The sequence below is a fragment of the Aulonocara sp. 'chitande type north' Nkhata Bay genome, linkage group LG3, assembly GCF_057382095.1.
Source record: "Aulonocara sp. 'chitande type north' Nkhata Bay isolate Kocher_YH1m ecotype deep benthic linkage group LG3, A_spYH_male_GT1.1, whole genome shotgun sequence".
NCBI classification, from domain to species: domain Eukaryota; kingdom Metazoa; phylum Chordata; class Actinopteri; order Cichliformes; family Cichlidae; genus Aulonocara; species Aulonocara sp. 'chitande type north' Nkhata Bay.
Genome location: NC_141346.1, coordinates 30,837,063 through 30,855,912, shown reverse-complemented (window position 1 = coordinate 30,855,912; position 18,850 = coordinate 30,837,063). Strand labels below are relative to the sequence as shown.

Sequence of the window (18,850 nt, the reverse complement as noted above, 5' to 3'; positions counted from 1 at the left end):
AAATGAGGTTTGTTCATGACAGTGCAGATTTTTGACATTTTTTTGTAAATTTAAGCATGAAAAAAAAGATTATTTCTGTGTATGTGTATACTTGCTGTACTTGATGTATTTTAACCAATGATATAGTACACAAAGAATATAACACCTGCATATGTGTAAAGAAATGGCTTTGATTTTGTCACCCTAAGAAACTTTCTCTAGATCCGCCACTGACCCCAACACTGATCCTTTTCCTGCTTTGGCATGAAAACCATGCGCAACAAATGCCATTCCAGCTGGGTTTGTTGGCTGTGGTGCATCTGTATATATTTGGACATAACTGTAAAACTGACCCATGCATGCAAGTTTAAAATGATACTCACTGTCTACACAGAGCTCTTTATCCCTCCTTCCTCTTCCCAGCAGGGTTTAAGCACATCTTGTGTTGGATGATCTTGTCCGTGTCTCCTGGCATTTCTCCGTCTACCTGTAACCCTACTGCTGGGTTGTTTTAAAATCCAGGAAGCATGTAAAAGCAGTCATCCCCAGTGTGCACGCGCCTTCTAGTGGTCCGCGAAGGTATTGCAGGTGACCCGCAGTAAAGACAGAAACGATTGCATATTTATATACATGTATTCATTTCTATAAAAATCGACTTAAAGCTGCTTTCTGATGTTACATTCCTCTCACCTGAATTTCCCTTACACGGTAGTTTGTTTGGGGTTGACACACTGGCCTTATTAAATCCCCTCAGTCAGTTTGCAGATAGGAGCTTTAGTTTGTATCAATTTTGCTACATCTGGCATTTTTGGTGCAATTTATTGCTTCAAAATTGAATATGGAATTAATCCAGGTTTTTGAAGAAAAAAAATCCATATAAAAATCATGCCAATTGCAAAAGTCGCCATCAAGTGTGGGATTTACTGAGGAAATGCTCTGCCCCCACTGCTGTGCTACATAGGTCTGAACACCCTCAGCGAGATAACTGAAAAGAGTGGCTACACATACCGATTATGGAATGGAGCAGTCTTGAGCCACATCCTCTCTGACATCAAGATGTATGCCAGGAGGGAACGAGTTACTGATTGACTGATCCACACCACTAGTATGGATGCCTACCCTTACATGTGAGAAATGTGTTCACCTGAAGCATGATTGCATGCTCCCTCCCTTCAGTGGTGGTGGGGATGAATAGAATAAAATCATTCTATTTTATACTATTTTCATATTCATCTTTGGAGGACACAAGGCCCTGCGTTGGCTAAGCATTTGATCTTGTTAGTGCCCAAGTTCAAAGCTAACCTTGAAAAAATTTTCAAGAAATTGTAAAGAGTAATACAACATCAAGGTGATGCCAAAACTACCTGAAATTATCATATTTTAATTGAAACAGGCGGATGTCAACATGTTGTAATGAAAACATCCCAAAACATCCAAGTATTAGTTTAGCTCTTGCCCTTCAAGGGCAGTTGTGCTCTCTGGGTGCTCTTGTTGTTATAGTCATTATGTAATATTTCCTCATACCTCTCCTTTAGGCTACATGCATTTCTCTGTAGTAGATCATTAATTTATCCCTTTTATCACAAAGCCATCGGACACTTGCTGAACAGGACTTGCAGACAACACCATTCATCCATGCCAAAAATTAAATATTGACTCAAACATCCTAGTCAAAGGCACACACCTGCAGTGCAAACAGAATTTAGAAAGGCATCACTGCTGCTCTGTGTGGTTTTCCTCTCATAGCAGCTGGACAGAGGGAAATAAAGCGAAAAGCCTCTGTTTGAATCCAGTGTATACAGAAATATGAATCTATTTAGATTTTTAAAAGAGACAACCCCATTTCCTTTCATTGATCAGGATATTACATCTGATTTAAAAAAAAAACGTGTACTTCATTGTCTCATGAAGTGTTTTTACTAATCTTTCTGGAAGCAGCCCTATAGAGACTCCAGCAGGTTTGATTTTCAACCATATCTCCAAACACACACAACCTCAGAGAGACTTTCTTATAGATTAGTAATTTACACCTCACACCTCACATTGTTAGGTGCATCTTTTCATTTACTCGTTAACCCAAATATCTAATGAGCTAGTCACATGGCATAAGTGGTCAACAGAGCCTGTTTAGATTCAAACCCAGCATCAAAATGAGGAAGAAAGGGGACTTTGAACTTGACATAGTTAGTGGTGTGAGTATGTCAAAAGATTACAGAGGATGGTCTGAAAAGAGAAAATTTCCAAAATTGAGGAATTGTTGATGCCAGAGGTCAGAGGAGAGGGGCCTGATTGCTTTGAGCTGACAGGAAAGCAGCAGTAACTCGAATAACCACTCATTTGGTGCAGAAGAGCATCTCTGGTCTGGTCAACAGCAGCAGAAGACCACACCAAGTGCCACTCCTGTCAGTTAAAAACAGGAAACTCGGGCTACAATTGATACAACCTCACCAAAGCTGGACAATAGAAGACTGGAAAAACTTTGCCTGGTCTGGTGTCTCAATTTCTGCTGATACATTTGAATGGTAGGGACAGAATTTGGCATAAACAAAATCAAAGTATGGATCCATCCTAGCTTTTATCGATAGCTCAGGCTGGTAATGATGGTGTAATGATGTTGATAGATATTTCATGGCACCCTTCAGGTCTCTTAGTACCAATTGAGCATCATTTAAATGCCACAGCCTACATGAGAATTGGTTGCTGACCATGTCCATCACATTTGTTCCACAGTCACCAGATCTCAGTCCACTAGAGCACCTTCGGGATGTGATGGATCAAGAGAGTCTCATTGTGGATGTGCAGCCGATAAATCTGCAATAACTGTCAGCTGCTGTCATGTCAAGTGCCACAAAGAAGCTCCAACCTGGCAAGGGTGTGCCTAATAAAGTGGCTGGTAAATGACATTTGCGGATGCACCTGCAGTCGTCAGGCAACTTGCACAAAAAATGAACGATAAACAGCACAATTGTCACTTTTGCTGTTTCAGTATTGGTTCTTCATGCAGAAACAACCGAATGTTGATGATCTGTCATATTGAAAAATCACATCAGGGAAGCTGGATAGAAAGACAAATAGCTCTCTTTCCCAAAATAACTGGGAACTGTAGTTTCTACCAAAAAGGACTCCAAGTGCCTTTTACTTAATGAGTGCTTTAAAGAATATTTGCCACTATAAGGCTTTGGATAGCCGACAATAGGCTAAGTGTTTTCAATTTCTGTGCATTTTGGGATTAAAATTAAATTAGAGCTAAAAAAAAACAAAGGATTTGCCATTACGTCAGCATTTGTTAAGAATTTAGTTTCTGTATTCAATCATCGTTTCTGGTGTCTCTGGTGTCTCCGGTGTCTCCAGTTTATTTTTAAAAATGTTTGCTGGTAACTTGCTTTGTTTTTCTTCCTCACCTTTGTTCTCCTTCCTTCATCATTATCCGTTTCACCCAGCCAGAGTAGTTTCACTTACACTTCTTTGCACTTTCCAGTCAGTCCTGTGTGTGTGCAATTTTGTTCCTCCGGCTCCTCCCTGTGAGTTTATCCTGTGCTCAGTTGTCTGCATGCCACAGGGATGAGTTTGTCCATTTAAAGCTCTCAATGAATTGATGATGGTTTAACTTATGAGGAGATGAGAAGGAATTATTGGTTAGATCAAAAGGTTAAATCCTTGCCAGATGGCTCCAAGTTTAATGCCATTTACGCACATCCTTAAAGGAAAGTAGTAAAGCCTTTTAAGGGAACTGAAGACTTCTTTATAGGATTATGACACCTCTTGTAAAAATAAACGCAGTAAGAATCATTAAAATAAAATTTAGACGTTTAGGGTTTTTAAAAAAAATATGATTAAATAAAGTATTGGACCTCCTTACAACTGTATAGTCTACAAGGTTAGGTGTCTGTGAAACAGGAATCTGGGTATCCAAAAGAAAATCAGTGAGCCTGACGGTTTTTAACTCCCTGCATAACTCTGGAGAGTAAACTCTGTGAGTTTGATGTTTGCTGAAGGGGAAAACACTCTTAATAGTAAAGAAACATCTCAGTAGAGGTGGGCCCGGAGATGTACTGATAAAGCAGGCTGATCTAGTTAAGCACAAAGATTAAAAATGTGCTGGAGGGGGTTTGGCAAGCAGACAAAAACTTACAATGACAGCTTTTATTTTCTTAGCAAAAGGCAAAGAAAACAAAAGCAAACACAATAACAGAGCAGACCAGACCAACAGACAATGAGGGTGGACATGACAAAGATATATAAACACAGTAGGAGAGTAGGGCAGAATGGACACACCTTGGAGCACAGCTGAACAGATGCTAACTGACAAGACAGGGATAGTAAAAAGGAACATCAACACCAGACAGGCACGGGGAGACAGACGTCGAATCACAAAAAGAGATTAGACTAGAGAGTAAACAGACCGCAAAAAGTTTATATAATTCATGATCAGGGAAAATAACAACATACTAATATTACCAAGACTGAACATAAGATACTAACTCTAAATTACTGGACCCAGGACCATGAAAGAAAACAATAAGCTGCTACACAATAACTATGGACACAATCATTGCACATTTGCTAAAATACCCACCCATTGATTTCAGATAATACACAAACGTATTGCATTCGTACATTCACAACTAATATCATCGGTGTGTCTCAGTTTGCATAGTTCTGTTAGTTCACTTTGATTGTGTGTAACAGAAAGATGATCTTTGGCACAGTGTTACTAGAGACAGGTCACTATATCCAACATCATATTCCTGCATTGGGAGCCTCATTGTCAGCATGCTGGACGGGCACAGAGGCCTCCTCATTACCAGTGTCAGTTAGAATGTGTCTTTATTCTCACTGTAATGTTTAACGTGTGCAACTTAATATAGTGCAAAGATCTCAACAGTGCAAAGATCACTCACAGCGGTCATAAAAAAACCCCAAAGAAACTATAAGCTACATAATATATAAAAACAGAAAAAAATTACAACAGCTATTCCCAACCCATTTGTGCACAGAGCAGATTCAAATAGATGCTGCTGTGTTTAATGCTCGTACATTGATGCCCCATTAAAGAAGATTCAAGTCATGTAAATAATAAGCTCTTTATGGAGGACAAAACAATCTCAGAGAGACTTGTTCTTCCTGAGGACCCCCATGAAGTATAGTCTCTGCTATGTCTGCTGTGATGTTTACACTCCAGGTTAGATCCTCTTTGATGTAAAGTCCCTGAAACCAGAGGTCTGTGACCCTCTCCACAGTCCCCCGGTGATATTTAAAGGCTTATTGTCTTGTTTTTTTCTTCCTGAAGTCAGTGATCAGTTCTTTTTTCTTGGATGTATTCAGGAGCAGGTTGTTATCTCTGCATTGCTGACACATTTAAAGCCGTTTAAACATTTTGTAGCCTTCATTTTTTCATTCATCCATTCATTTTAAGAGATTTACTAACAGACAATAACAAATAAATGTCATTGACCTGACTTAGGAGGTGTGGAAATCCTGATTATCTGGTTGTACAGGTGGAATTGGTGACATTTTTCAGTCAGGTGTGTTTGTGACAAGTAGATGAATACTTTAGAGATGAGTCGGCGCAGGCAAGTGGAGACACAAAAAAAGCAGGATTTATTCCTGTCAGTTAATTATTTGTGCATCCTTATCTTCTTTGGGACTAAGACGTAAAGAGGGGAATCAAGGATATGCAGTCTATGAAATGAGAAAGGGCATGGAAATGACACACGGCAAAAAGGGCAAAGCAGTGGCAAGGCAACACTCAAGGCACAGGGACGGTTTGACAGTTAGTTCTGTCTTTAAAGCAGAGGTGGGACCAAGTCATTGTTTTGCAAGTCTCAAGTAAGTCTCAAGTCTTTATCCTCAAGTCTCAAGTCAAGTCTCAAGTAATGTCAGGCAAGTCAGAGTCGAGTCTCAAGTCACTGGTGTAAAAGTCCGAGTCAAGTCACAAGTCTGAAACTTTGAATTTCAAGTCCTTTCGAGTCTTTAAAAAAAAAAAAAAACGAAAAAATAATGTTGCAGTTATATGCTAAATGTAAATATTAGACCATGTAATTTTAAAATCTGTGTTTTTCTCAACACATGACAAAATAGTGAACTTAGAAAATATACACAAATTGTGAAATTGCACCTCTTTAAAATGCAGCTCAATTAAACCTAGCTCCAAGAATAATTTTCACCAACGGTTCTGAGATAAGCTGCATGTTATTCTTGGATGCGGTTGTAGGACCGGCTTTAAAATCGCATGACAAAAATATCATACACATTTAAAAAAAACTGTATCACCAACATAGCCTGGACAACATTTGCTAGTTAGATGAAGTCAGCTATCTCATCTTAGCATATTTATATGCATATTTATAATTATACGGTTCTTGGAGTGAGTGCACACACTCATGAAGTTTAGTAACTTCCGGTCACTGCAACAAGCCCAGGTACAGTTTACCGACGGATGGGTGCAGGACCTTGAAATGCACCGTGTAGAAAGTAAAGACCATCGTACGTATCATAAGTTTACCAGTCTCACAAATTGTCGTCATAAATACACATTCGTTAACCGTTTATTAATAGGACCTTTGAGCTCAACGGTAATTAATTAGTAGTGGAAATAGTTTCTGGTAGCATCACAGAAATGTAGCAGTGACAACAATATTGTATGCTGTAATCGTACTGGGCAATTAGTGATACAAAAAACCTGTTTTATCCTGTGAATAAAAGCATATGTTTTTGTCAATGTACCATAATAACAGAAGCGAAACGCAATATTGTGTCAGGACAATTCACTATTTATGCACAATAAACAAAGGAGCATAGCGCGACGATTTCTGTTCAGCGCCAGACTTGCTTGTAACCTATATCACCAATTATGTTATGAAAATGACGTATTAACTACTAAAAAACACTGACCTTCGTGTAAATGCTTGGAGCAGACTAACCTGTGAGCTGGAGGGTTCTGGGACGTTATATTTGATCTTTGAATGGCTGCAATCCAGACCATCCGTCGCGTCTTTGTTACTTTGGAAACATGGCTCGAACAATTTCTCTTCAACGACGTAATCCGATAACAACCGATCTCTTTACCCGTCGGCTTCCCGTGGCTGTCATGCGACCGGCTATTGCAGTTAATAATACAACAGCTTCTTGACATTTTTGTGTTTCTTTTTATCGCTGTATAACTGATTTTAATTGAAAGCCTGCGTGCGCTAGTACCGCTTGCCACGAGTTCCCAGAATCCTTTGCGGTTCTACCCGTGAATGACGTCACATTTTCAATCTCTATATAATATGCATGTTAAATTTTATATTTGGGGTAAAATATCAAGTCTTTTCAAGTAAACCGGTTCAAGTCCAATTCAAGTCCCAAGTCATTGGTGTAAAAGTCCAAGTCAAGTCACAAGTCTTAGAACATTTTTTCAAGTCAAGTCTAAAGTCATAAAATTAATGACTCGAGTCTGACTCGAGTCCAAGTCATGTGACTCGAGTCCACACCTCTGCTTTAAAGGCATGACCTTTGATGCAAATGAACAAACCTGATTTGCAACTTTCATATGCAAAGATTTTCATTGTATAAACTTCTAATAAAACAAGACAAAAGCATCTGCACTAAGAAATTCTAGCAATGACAGTTTGGCACTTACAATATCTTGAAATAAACTCCATGCACATTTAAGCCTGTTTGTTTTTCAGTGGGCATTTTAGATGCAGGTGATTCGGTCCCAGGCTGCTCCAGTCTGCATGCCAAATGTTCTTGGGCAAGATACTAACCCCATGTTTCCCATGTTCTAGACCTGAAAACTTTGATCTTTGGTTTCATTCTATAATACTGACCTTATTTTTCTATGAAGGTTTGAACTTTGAGAGTTTTTAAAGAAGAAAGAAAAGTGTGAAAATGTTCATACCTGTCTGAGAAAAGTGTATAAAGTGTGTACTGTGGGGTTTTTCAGACTTACAACATCTATAATAATTGTAAAAAATAAAGCTGGCTACTTCGCGGATTTCACCTATCATGGGTTATTTGTGGGCCGGCAATAAGTCGGACTCAACCAGAAACGAGATCATGTCTGTCACCGATTCTGTTTGTAATTTTTGAGGACAGAATTTCAAGGCATAGCCAAGTGCTGGAAGGCTTTCACCACTTTCAGATTTGGCAGTGGAAGGCACTGCCAAATCTGAGGCCATGGTCCTCAGCTGGAAAAGGGTGGAGACCAAAATTGACCCGTGCCAGAATTTCTTTTGGCAGAGAAATTGTCCGATGTTCAAAATAACATTAGCAAATGCCATGAAGTGTTGAGTTTTTGTGATGACCTAAATTGTCTTTGTCCAACTACATTCCTGTTAAGAAAATGGATAATGATGACAGTACCCAAACTTGTTTTGTTAACTTGAAATATTTTATTAATTTAAAAATAATTATAAAATAATCATAATCCAGTCAAATTAAAACCAGAGAATGATTTAAAAGACATTTAACCAAAACAAGCACAAGCAAGCAAAATCTTTGAATAACAGAATTAAAAATGGAAAGAATACACCTTTACACATACACCTTACCCCACCTTACCCCCCCCCCCCCCCTCACAAACACTGTTAAATTCTTATTTTTAAAGAATACGTTTGCTTTCTTACCCTATTCTAGAATAATCTAGAGTATACTACAGTGAGGAGAAACCTAGCTAAGCATATAGCCTGCAAAAAGAGGAAAGTGACAGAATCCAGCTAGCTTCACCTCCAAACCTTACCAAGAAAACATCAAACTTCAGTTTTATTTAAGGCATTGCCCTTATGTTTGAAGCAGGGCAGCAGGGGATATCAGCGGCATAAACAACAGATGCATGATAACTGTGACATGTTTTTGAGTGGAGAGGTGATAGAGGACTTCATTTCTTTTTCACATCGACCTTGTAATTATTTGGATTTTTGCATGACTTCTTCCCAGGACTTGGAGACACTATCTGCCAGTTTCGAAAAAGAAAAACATAACAATGACTCCATCTGTAGATTTGTGATTACAGAGAGATCTTACACGGTAGCTTCAGAGTTGACCCCAAACATTGCTTTCTAGTACAGTCCTCCAGTGTCCTTGTAGTAAATGTGACAGTTCAGTGCAGCCTTGCTAGTGCTAGCTTAACGCGTTATGCTTACATTTGGTGCTTTACTTTGTGTGATGGAATTCAACCCTAACGTAAATTAACATCTGATTTAACGTATGAAATTCAAAGCGTTGTCAAAATTTCTTCTTTTATTCCATGTGCAAGAATCCTATTCATAGTGTGTGTGTGCGTGCGTGTGTGTGGGGAGGGGGGACAAAAACCTTCACTGCATGAGGTCCGGGTGCAAGTTTCTTTGCTTTAACCCAGCTACTGCCAAGTTGGACATGAATGCCAGGGAATATTTTTGACCAGGTTTATTAAATCAACCGAAAAAAAACTTCTATTAGTGTTAAAAATGAAGACAATTTTGAGAACCTAAGAGGTCACTTAGCCATAGTGAAAAAAAAAGACATTTTTGGTGCAACAAGTTTGTTGTTTGGACCTTTAGTGGGAACAGTTTCCTTGTAGTTTATTTTTTAAAACAAGTGTTTTATAATGTGTTAATGTGTTTTGTGTTTATGTACAGACCACATGACTTTTTTGATGTCCTGATATATAAAACCTTAGATTGAAAGAGGGTGGGCTACTGTAAATCTGGCCTCAATATTTCTAACATGCATGTGCATCGTTTTGTTTTAGTACTCTCAACCTTTTCCATGTAGACTTCTTTTAAGATTAGAAGTTGTGGCGGTCGATGCGGTCGTGATCCCTCTGAGATTTTGCCATTTGCTTCTGCAGCAGAATGTGCTCGGTGAAATCCCTCACGGCTCCCGATCCCCCAGCACAATGGCAGATGTACTTTGCAGCCTTTTTAGCCACAGCTGGAGCATCGCCGGGTACTGCACTCAGCCCTGCCAGGTTCAGGCATTTCACATCTGCTTGATCAAAACCTGAGAGGGGAACAGAAGATCATTAGTCCCTATAATAATTTACTTAAACAAGCTGCAGAGATTGGCTGCACAAACACAAACAGTCAGACATCTTTAATTGTTAATTTGTTGCCAGACACTATTCAGATTTTATTAAAACAGCACTTTAACATAAATGTTAAATACACCACTTTTTAAAGCAGTAGCCTCAACATGTTTCCAATTCCTGCCAATTAAACTGTTAACAAATAAAAATACAGTTGTTTTACCCATGAACGCCACATCCTTCCATTCCAGCTTCTTCTTCTCAACGATTGATTGCAAATCATTCAGCGGCTCCTGTCCCACCTTCTCAACCTTGCACATTATCCTATCTTCAAGTTTTTGAAGCAAAGCTGGGTCAATGGGGTCTTTCTCTGTGGTCAACAGTATGACCTGGTGAAGCGAGACAGAGTGCAGTTTTGTGAGCGACGTTCCACAAGATGGGCCAGTTTACGTAATTCTGTTCAGACAGCTGAAAAAAAAAAAAATCCAACCTCAACTTGTTCTTCCTGCAGCATCCGAAGCCCAGTTGTGTCTCTGGTGTTGACAGACACCATTGCCTCTCCCGACACAGACATAAAGATCTTTCCATCAGTTAAACAGCCGGAAATGTTGCAGAACATTAGGCGGACCACCTCTGGTGTGTCCTTACCGAAGTAACCGTACCTGATTGGAGAAACATAGGCTGTATCAGGAAAGGGAATGGATAGTTGATTAAAAGCTGACTGGTAGACATTATTTTCGGCGCTTCTCACCTGAGAACCCTCTGTTCTGCCACAGGCCAGTCGATGTCCACGTCTATATCTACGCTGTACTCCGGCAGCATCTCATAGTAGGTTAACTTACCGCCCTACAGAGGTGAAAACACAAGCATGACTTAGATGTATTGTTACACAAAGGGTTTGGAAAAGCCGTGGAGCTGTCACAGTCCAATTTGGTCCTTTGGTTTATTATAGATTTTTTTCCCCTTGTTGGGTACCAGCCAGATCTCTGTCCTTATGTTTTGGGTTTTGTTTTGTGCCAGATTCTTCTCCTAAATACATCAAACTACACAACAATTAAAGAGAGAAATACGCAAGACTCTGAGTATCAAATGAAATTGAACCCAATATCAGTTTGTTACAGCCCTAGCAGGGCCTCCTCCTGAAGGTGCCTGTGTGGGCGTGTCCCACTACCTCTTCTGCCTGAGGTGCCACCTTTCCCTTTTACACAGCTGACTCCCGTCAGTAATCAGGGAGATTTAAGCCCAGGGAAAGGTGAGCTCTGGGCCAGAGTGCGGTTACAGCTAGTGAGCTGAGTGTTAGTAGCTAGTGAGCTGAGTGTTAGTAGCTAGTGAGCTGAGTGTTAGTAGCTAGTGAGCTGAGTGTTTGTAGCTAGTGAGCTGAGTGTTTGTAGCTAGTGAGCTGAGTGTTAGTAGCTAGTGAGCTGTGTTAGTGTTTTTGGTGGTTTTCAGCTAGTGAGCTGCTCTTTCTTTTTGGCTTACGTTTTACTTTATTGACCACGCCTGAGTTTTGTTTGTTTTCTTAAACAGTGATAGTGGTTTGTCCGTCTCTTTTAGTTGAGTTTGAAAGGGAACTTTAATAAAACTCTTTGATTTAACCCTTTTGCCTCCTTGACTCCTTTTTCTAACCCGGTCACTTTTTGTTACTCCCCCCTCATCGCCTAGACCCCTCAGGGGAACGTAACACAGTTTCAGTAAGAATCCCACAAAAATAGAACACAACTAACTAAACTTTCAACACAGGAAATCCAGCTCAGAAAGTCTGTTTTTTCTTTACTTCCTCCCAAAGTTAAGTTAAGCTTCTTATTCAATGACACTTTTTCCCTATAAAAATAACATTGTTCCTGTTTTAAGCAGACTTTTTTCCTGCAGTCCAAGGACTCCTTTTCATAATAAAGAGTTTGGAGATTTCAAAAGCTTGCAGACAGCATGCCGAGATATTTTTACAGCAATAGGGATTGAACAATCTCTTCGACAACTTAGCTGATGAAATCTGATCCATTTGTCATCAATCTCATCTGCTGCTGTCTTATAGGTGTGTGTTTAATGTTGGTGCCAACCAGGAATAAAAAAAGGCACGGTTTAACTGTTGGGCATTGGGGCTGTTTTTTCAGTCATTATAAAGTCATTATAGTAATTTTAAACCATATATGCACCACCACCATCATCACCACCACCTTTACCTGCAAGTGTCCTTCCTTTTCAATGATCTCTTTTTTGGCGAAGTAAAATGAGCCATTCTCACACAGCTCCCCTGGCCAGTCCTGACGTCGCGGCCGTTTGGCTGGCTCCAGATTGAATGGCACTGTTTTCTCACCAGCTAGAAGGAAATAGGATCCCTTAATAACAATGCAAACTCCTCTTTCCATCAAGTAGTTATTTACACAGAGAAGCTGTCTGCTTCTTGACATAGTAACCAGTGTGTGAGTGAACTGAGTTTTTAAAAAGACATTTAAGGGAAATTCATGCCATCATAGTAGGTGGGTGACCAAATCTGTGAGAAATGTGTTAAATTCTGTAGCTTTGTTTGTTTGTATGTCTTTTATCAAATACATGTTAAGAGTTGTATTGATCTGTTCATAAAACTAATGAAAAAAGGAAACACGAGTGTGCACGATGAAGGATGAAAAGGAAATTCCAGTAAAAGGAACAACAGTCACGATCTATACCTCCAGCAACCAGTTTATGAGTTAACCTTTAAACTGGTTGTAAACCTGGAGGTAGGTGTGTAATCAAGTGCACTGACAGGTTGTGTGCATGTGGGTAATTACAAACACAACTTAGAAATACATGCATGTGCCAAAGTGAAATGACTTTATGCCAAGTAAAACAGGATGCATGGTTCAAAATGTCTTATTGGTGACAAGTAAGCAAGTGAAAAGGAATTAACAACTAAATTAGGACTTAAAGTTTGATTTTATGATTCACCGCATCAGGATATATTAGCACTCCGTATGGTGACAGTAGGAACTTAAGAGTCTTTTAGTTCTTGTCTGAGGAGATTCACTGTTCCTGCAAAAACCCTTCACTTCTGAGAGATTCTGGGTCTTTCATGCCTCTTTTAAAATACAAAAGTGTGGGACTAGTCAGGTAGATTTTTAAATGTTAGCTGTTATTAGTTTTGTTTTATTAATGCACAGCAGCAGTTTAATGTTCAAAGTTACAATGCCACCAGCCACTACCTGGAGCTGCGCACCTGACAGATGGCTGCACTCCTCTTTGGCACTCTGTGTGAATGCAAGATATAAATGAAGAAAAGTGGAAAATGAACTAGTGACAGCCGTGATAACCGGCAATGTTTTGGATTATTATTAGTATAACTATGGAGAGTGAACAAGATTGAAAAGATCAGTGTCTTGTTATGTTATTTGTTTAAGCTATCAACATACTGGGAAATGATGCAAGTACCTGACTTTTGTTTTGTTACATGGATCTGCTGCATCTGATTTAGGTTGGTAAGAAATGTCAGGCACAGTGTGCAGTGACTTAATTATTGGTACCTCTTTTAACTCAGCCAAAAAGTGGTAGGGCACACATAATCACAGAGCAGGGTCAGCAGATACTGAGGCACTATGTGAGGAGTGAATTAGAGAGAAGATTGTGAGGCAGGTCTTCTCATCATACATCACTGTCTGACCTCGCAAATGTGCCCCAGGAAGAATCATAAAAAAAAAAAAAATTCCCATATAACTTCTAAATTTTGTGGAAAGCCTTCCCAGAAGAGTTGAAGCCATTATAGTTGCAAAACGTCAGCAGAGATCATATTAAACCCTATGGATTAAGAATGGGACGTTCATATGCATGTAAGGTTAGACAAGCAAATGCTTTTGGCAGTATATTGCATTTTGTAAACACTCTCTGCAGGGAGACGAGTAATCCATGAATGCCTAACAACTGCCTCTGTGCTTCCCCCGGGTGGAAAACAAGCACAAGTGTGAGTAAGTATCAAAACTGAAAGCTGCTTGCATGCAGATCAATAATTATCAGATGAAGAGAGCTGATAAGCTTGGAAATTTAGTACTGTAATAGCTCAAATAACCAGTTCTCAACTTGGAACCAGTTCTCCAATCCCATTTTTAGAAACACCAAGCAGTTAAAAAAAACAAGTATAAAAAAGAAAGACTGTCACTGTAAGGATTCATTGTTTGTCCAGTGAAGCATCTGTTGGATTTTGTTTATCGCAGTTAATAATTACTAAGGTGCAGGTGCAAAGATCGTCTATTTAATGGCTGCTCCTCCCTGTCATTTGAATCCTTTAACATACCAGCAAGAAATCTGACCTTTTTGTGAAAATTGAGAAAGTGAGTGTAAAAAAACAACACACAGGTCTATTTGGAAGAGAAGACAAACAAGATGAAAAGGATAACCACAACCTCTAAAAATAGTTTAAATACTTTCCTTTAGGCAGCTGAAATATAAGAAGCACTCCAAGAGCACAAACCTCATTAATTACATTAATTTATGTTCTTTGTTGTTTTTAAATGCATTTTAAGAGGTTTGTAGTGCAATAAGAATCAGATAAGGGGGGCATTGATATGTTTAGTTATACAAACATGTAGGAGCACGTAATGGATAATAGATGAATAACTTGAGCTTATTATATAAAAATATACTACAGTATATTTCTAACTAACTAGGCAGCTCATTCTCTTTCTCTTCATAATACTTTCTGTAAGACAGTAACACATTTTGTAAAAGGTAAACGTGAGATCAGAGGTCAAATGTGCAGACTTGCTCACTTACATCCTTTTTTAACCTCCTTCCAGCGAAACTGGTGTCTCCTGACCACTGCGAAGACTGAATCGTAACCGTGCACCGTGATCTTCTCCAAGGCCTCCTTCACATGGAACGGGTGGAGACACGGTGATGTAGCCTGGAAGTGGCAAACTATATCCACCTCTGTGAAAACAAAAGCAGAGTAATCTGCACTGTGTGGCAGCAGGGCAATGCTTTGAGACCATCTTAGAAACACGTTCCTACCTTTATGGTGCTCAAGAAACTCTTGGATGGTTTCTACTGATGAGGAAAAGTCTCTGGAGACTTTAGGACTCCTCCGGTGCACCTGAGCACCCCATGCCTTTGCAACTTCCTCAATTTTATCATGGTCCGTTGATACCCACACACTGTGAAAGTGAAGGTGCATAATCATTATTATTAATTGTAACCGTCTCTTTTCATAACACTACTAGACGTTCTGTAATTTGTCCTCATAGCCAAAGATATAGTGATTAGAGATCGTCCAATGTAAGCGATTAAGAAAAACAATACTCTGATATATCGCCCGATATTTTTGTTTTTGGATATACAAAACAGTTAATTTCTCTACCAATTGTCATGAGTTATTTTTTTAATTGTTTACTCCCGTTTTTGTTAGGATCAGTGTGTTGAAGTTGTGGTGTTGCAAGAGGGAAGTTGGAACTTTGAACAGTCAACACTGGTAATATAGTTGAAGGGTGTTTCTTCCGTCTCTTTTTTGCTTATTTAATTTTTATGTCGACATTTTTATATCAATATCGACTTTTGGTCTATGGATGTGATCCATTATAATTACGGAGATTAGACTGAGACTCAGTCTCTTCACATTTTATTTTACTTAACACATGAAAGCTCACTGAACAAATTGGGGGTGGATCAGGAAATTTGCAAAATCAAATCTGTGTATCCACCTGTTGGGGCGACTTAAGAGGGATTCTGGGCTTAATATTAATAAATGTGTCCAGTATAATTGTCGACAATGACACAGCCAGCTGTGATAATGATGGCAGAGAAGTCTCACCTTATCAGAAAACAAGACATGACCTGCAAAAAGCTAACAAAACAAAATGAGAATTTGTGTCTGTAATTAACCACACGCACACAACCTGCCAGCCTCTTGGTGACACACGTACCTCCAAGCTTATCGGTAAACGAACAAACCAGTTGTAGGAAGACTAAATAACTAGTAATTGCTGTTCTTTTCGCTGGAATATAAATTATGCCCTAGCTCAGTGCGCATGCTCCATTTTTTAAATGAACGGATCCGATGTACGATAAAAACAAACAAACAAACAAACCTGCACTTATAGTAAGCAGATTTTTTGATGAATGATCTCATGTTGGTTAAACGATGGCTGCAGCGGCACTAAACTGTTAACGGATAATTAAACTGAGCTCACAGTGCAATAACTCATTGGCAGTTTGGACGTTTTAGGGTTTTGTTGCATAATTGTATGAATTGCTGTAACTCACAGTTTAAGTGTATGAGTAGTTATGTTTCAGCTGAGGGTGACTTTAATAGGAAGAGACAAATTCCAGATCGTAATAGTGTTTGTAACGTCAAAATAAGTTTGACAAAAATGTTAGAAAATGTTTCTCATAATGTGCAGGTTATGTCTGCGGAGTCACGCCGATGAAAAAAAAGAAGTGGAATATAGTAGATAAATGCGAGCAGTTTTCTTCATTTGTGACTTTAAGTAAACATCCTAAAAGGACGCGTGGGACTCCTCCACGTCACGCTTAAAGCTGAGCACAGAGCTGCTCAGCAGCTGCTTAGCGATCAGGGAGCAAACTGATGCATTTTATATTCCCTGACTTTACTGATGTGCAGAATACTTTAGGCCGTTATGACATGTGGACAGAAGTAGGTTAATATAATATAATCAAATCTGATTTGATTTGATGTTTTCATAACGAAAAGACATTAAAGTTGGCTGCTGGTGCTCGTTCATCTGACCCTACAATAAAAGCTCTTGTCCTTCCTCACCTGTCAAACATTCCCGAGTCCACGGCGGCCCTCAGCACCCACCCGATGAGCGGGACCCCGGCCAGCATCTTGATGTTTTTCAGCGGGATCCCTTTGCTCCCCCCTCGAGCTAAAATTAAAGCTGCTATGTGACTCTTGGCATTTCGCGGCAGTTTGCTCGATGACTGACATTCGTCTAACGAGGTCTCATTGTTTCTCCGTGTAGCGGATGCCATAACGACGTCAAAGATCTACTCCTACTACGAAGCAAGGTCTGGGTTTATCCGGGTGACTTCCGTGGCCTACTATGAAGGTGGCTCACTTATCACCGACATAAATCGCTATGATAACCTGTGCAGTAGATCTACCTGCTCCGGAGCAGGTTAAGTAAAATATCAAAGAGCAACAGGTGTGAAAGCACCGCCCACCGACCAATCAGGTCTCCGGAACACAGCGTCATCATTAATGAAAGATTCCTCAGCCCTCTGCAGGGAGAGGAGGCGGGTTTATAGTTTGTTCTATGCGCCTTATTATATGAGCTGAACCAGGACATACGCACTGTACCGACCTGTGTGTGTATTAATGTGGTGATTTGGAAAATGTATTAAATGTTATTTTCCTCGCTTACATTTTGCTGTACCTGCAGCTGTTTGAACAGCGAACACACACCAGGAACACCTGTTCAATCAGTAACATTAACTTTGATCTGCAGACAGACTGAAGCGATACCTCTTTTTCCTAACCGGAATAAGAGGTTAAAAGAAGGGTAGGGGAACTGCAGTCAGGAAATGAAAAGAGCTGTCCGCTGTGTTGAAACTACAATTTGAATTTGGACAACACTCCTAATTCAACAGGCAAAGGATAAAGCCTGTAAACTCCCCCCCTTTGAGTAAAGCAACTGTAAGTTTAATTTAGAGTCAAATTAATGTATAAAACTATTATGGTGTCTTACCATTACTGTAATGTCTTAAGTTTTTTGCAGTGTTTGCATCAGTCTTGTTTTATTATTATTTAAACATTGTTGTAGTTGTGTTTAATAAATGTGCGTTTTCAGTTCCAGCCTTAACTTCAGGTGTTTTTGTACATTATTCTCATATTAACAAGTTTCTCTGATCTTTTTTGACACAATTCACACACATTATTTCTGATTAATTATTACTTTGAGCTGATTTTAATAGCAGTTGATTTAAAAAATCCATCCACATTCAGTCTCGTTGATTTCGCATCCCTCAGCACAGATGATCACACACTTAAAGTTCAGAGGTGAAAGAAATATTTCTGCTTCGTTTGAAGTTTGACTGCAGGTTAGAGTTAGTCCAGCAGGTGGTGCTGCTGGATGAAACCAAACAAACTGATTCACAATGATGGCTGATGCATTTTTTCCAACCCTCCGTGTGCAGATTATTTTCACTTGACTGTTGACTTCTTAATTTGTTCCATCTAATCACTGAATAAAAACGTATTTAACCCAGTGGAGAAAACATGAAATAAATGTCATTTGATCAGCTCAAACACTTCAGTGAAACTTCTTCATGGGAAACTGATTCATTCCAGGTTTTTTTTTATTAGAAAAGACAAGAAACCCCCCCCCCCCCATCAATACATTTAATCTGTTTTATTAATGATACATTATTCAGGAGATCAAACTAAATGTGAGACCACAGCTTCAAGACACATTAAACCAATAAGTCTGTCAGATTATGTACAAAGTAGAATTCAAAATTCAAATTCCCCCAATCATTACAAGTAGGCTAATAATCAGTGTTGATTAACATGTCTCTATTCAGCAAACGAACAAAAACAATGTTATTGAAGATTATATTTCACATAAAAAAATTAAAAAAAGAGACTTATAAAGACAGTTATGCTCTGCTGTGGTTATGTTCTTCTGTCTTTATGATAATTTGTCCTTAAGTTACTGCTAAATGATCACAAAAACTCAGCTGTCCCAAAGAAACTGATTGTTTCTTTCAGCTTCATGTCCTTCTTCTTTGGGTAACATATTGTAGCGGGTCAGGGCTGTTTGGGGTCATGACAGCTATGTTCTGTTGTTCCAGGCGGCAGCGTTATGTTGCCATGGTTACAGGTAGCGCTCTCTCTCTCTCTGCGACTGTGTGTTTCTGGGTGGAGAGAACGCCTTTTTGATGCTGTGTGCTGTTTCT

At 39.3% G+C, this 18,850-nt stretch overlaps 1 protein-coding gene across 1 annotated transcript; it reads right to left on the bottom strand.

Moving 5' to 3' along the window:
- Positions 1–9,447: 9,447 nt before the first annotated feature.
- On the bottom strand, positions 9,448–17,074 carry cmasa (cytidine monophosphate N-acetylneuraminic acid synthetase a). The gene is made up of 8 exons (XM_086276074.1): positions 16,710–17,074; positions 14,948–15,090; positions 14,711–14,866; positions 12,151–12,287; positions 10,722–10,816; positions 10,461–10,632; positions 10,194–10,359; positions 9,448–9,945 (listed from the first exon to the last, which is right to left on the bottom strand). The coding sequence occupies exons 1-8, from the start codon at positions 16,922–16,924 to the stop codon at positions 9,731–9,733; spliced, it is 1,299 nt and encodes a 432-aa protein (XP_086132200.1). The 5' UTR covers positions 16,925–17,074; the 3' UTR covers positions 9,448–9,730.
- Between the last annotated feature and the right edge of the window lie 1,776 nt (positions 17,075–18,850).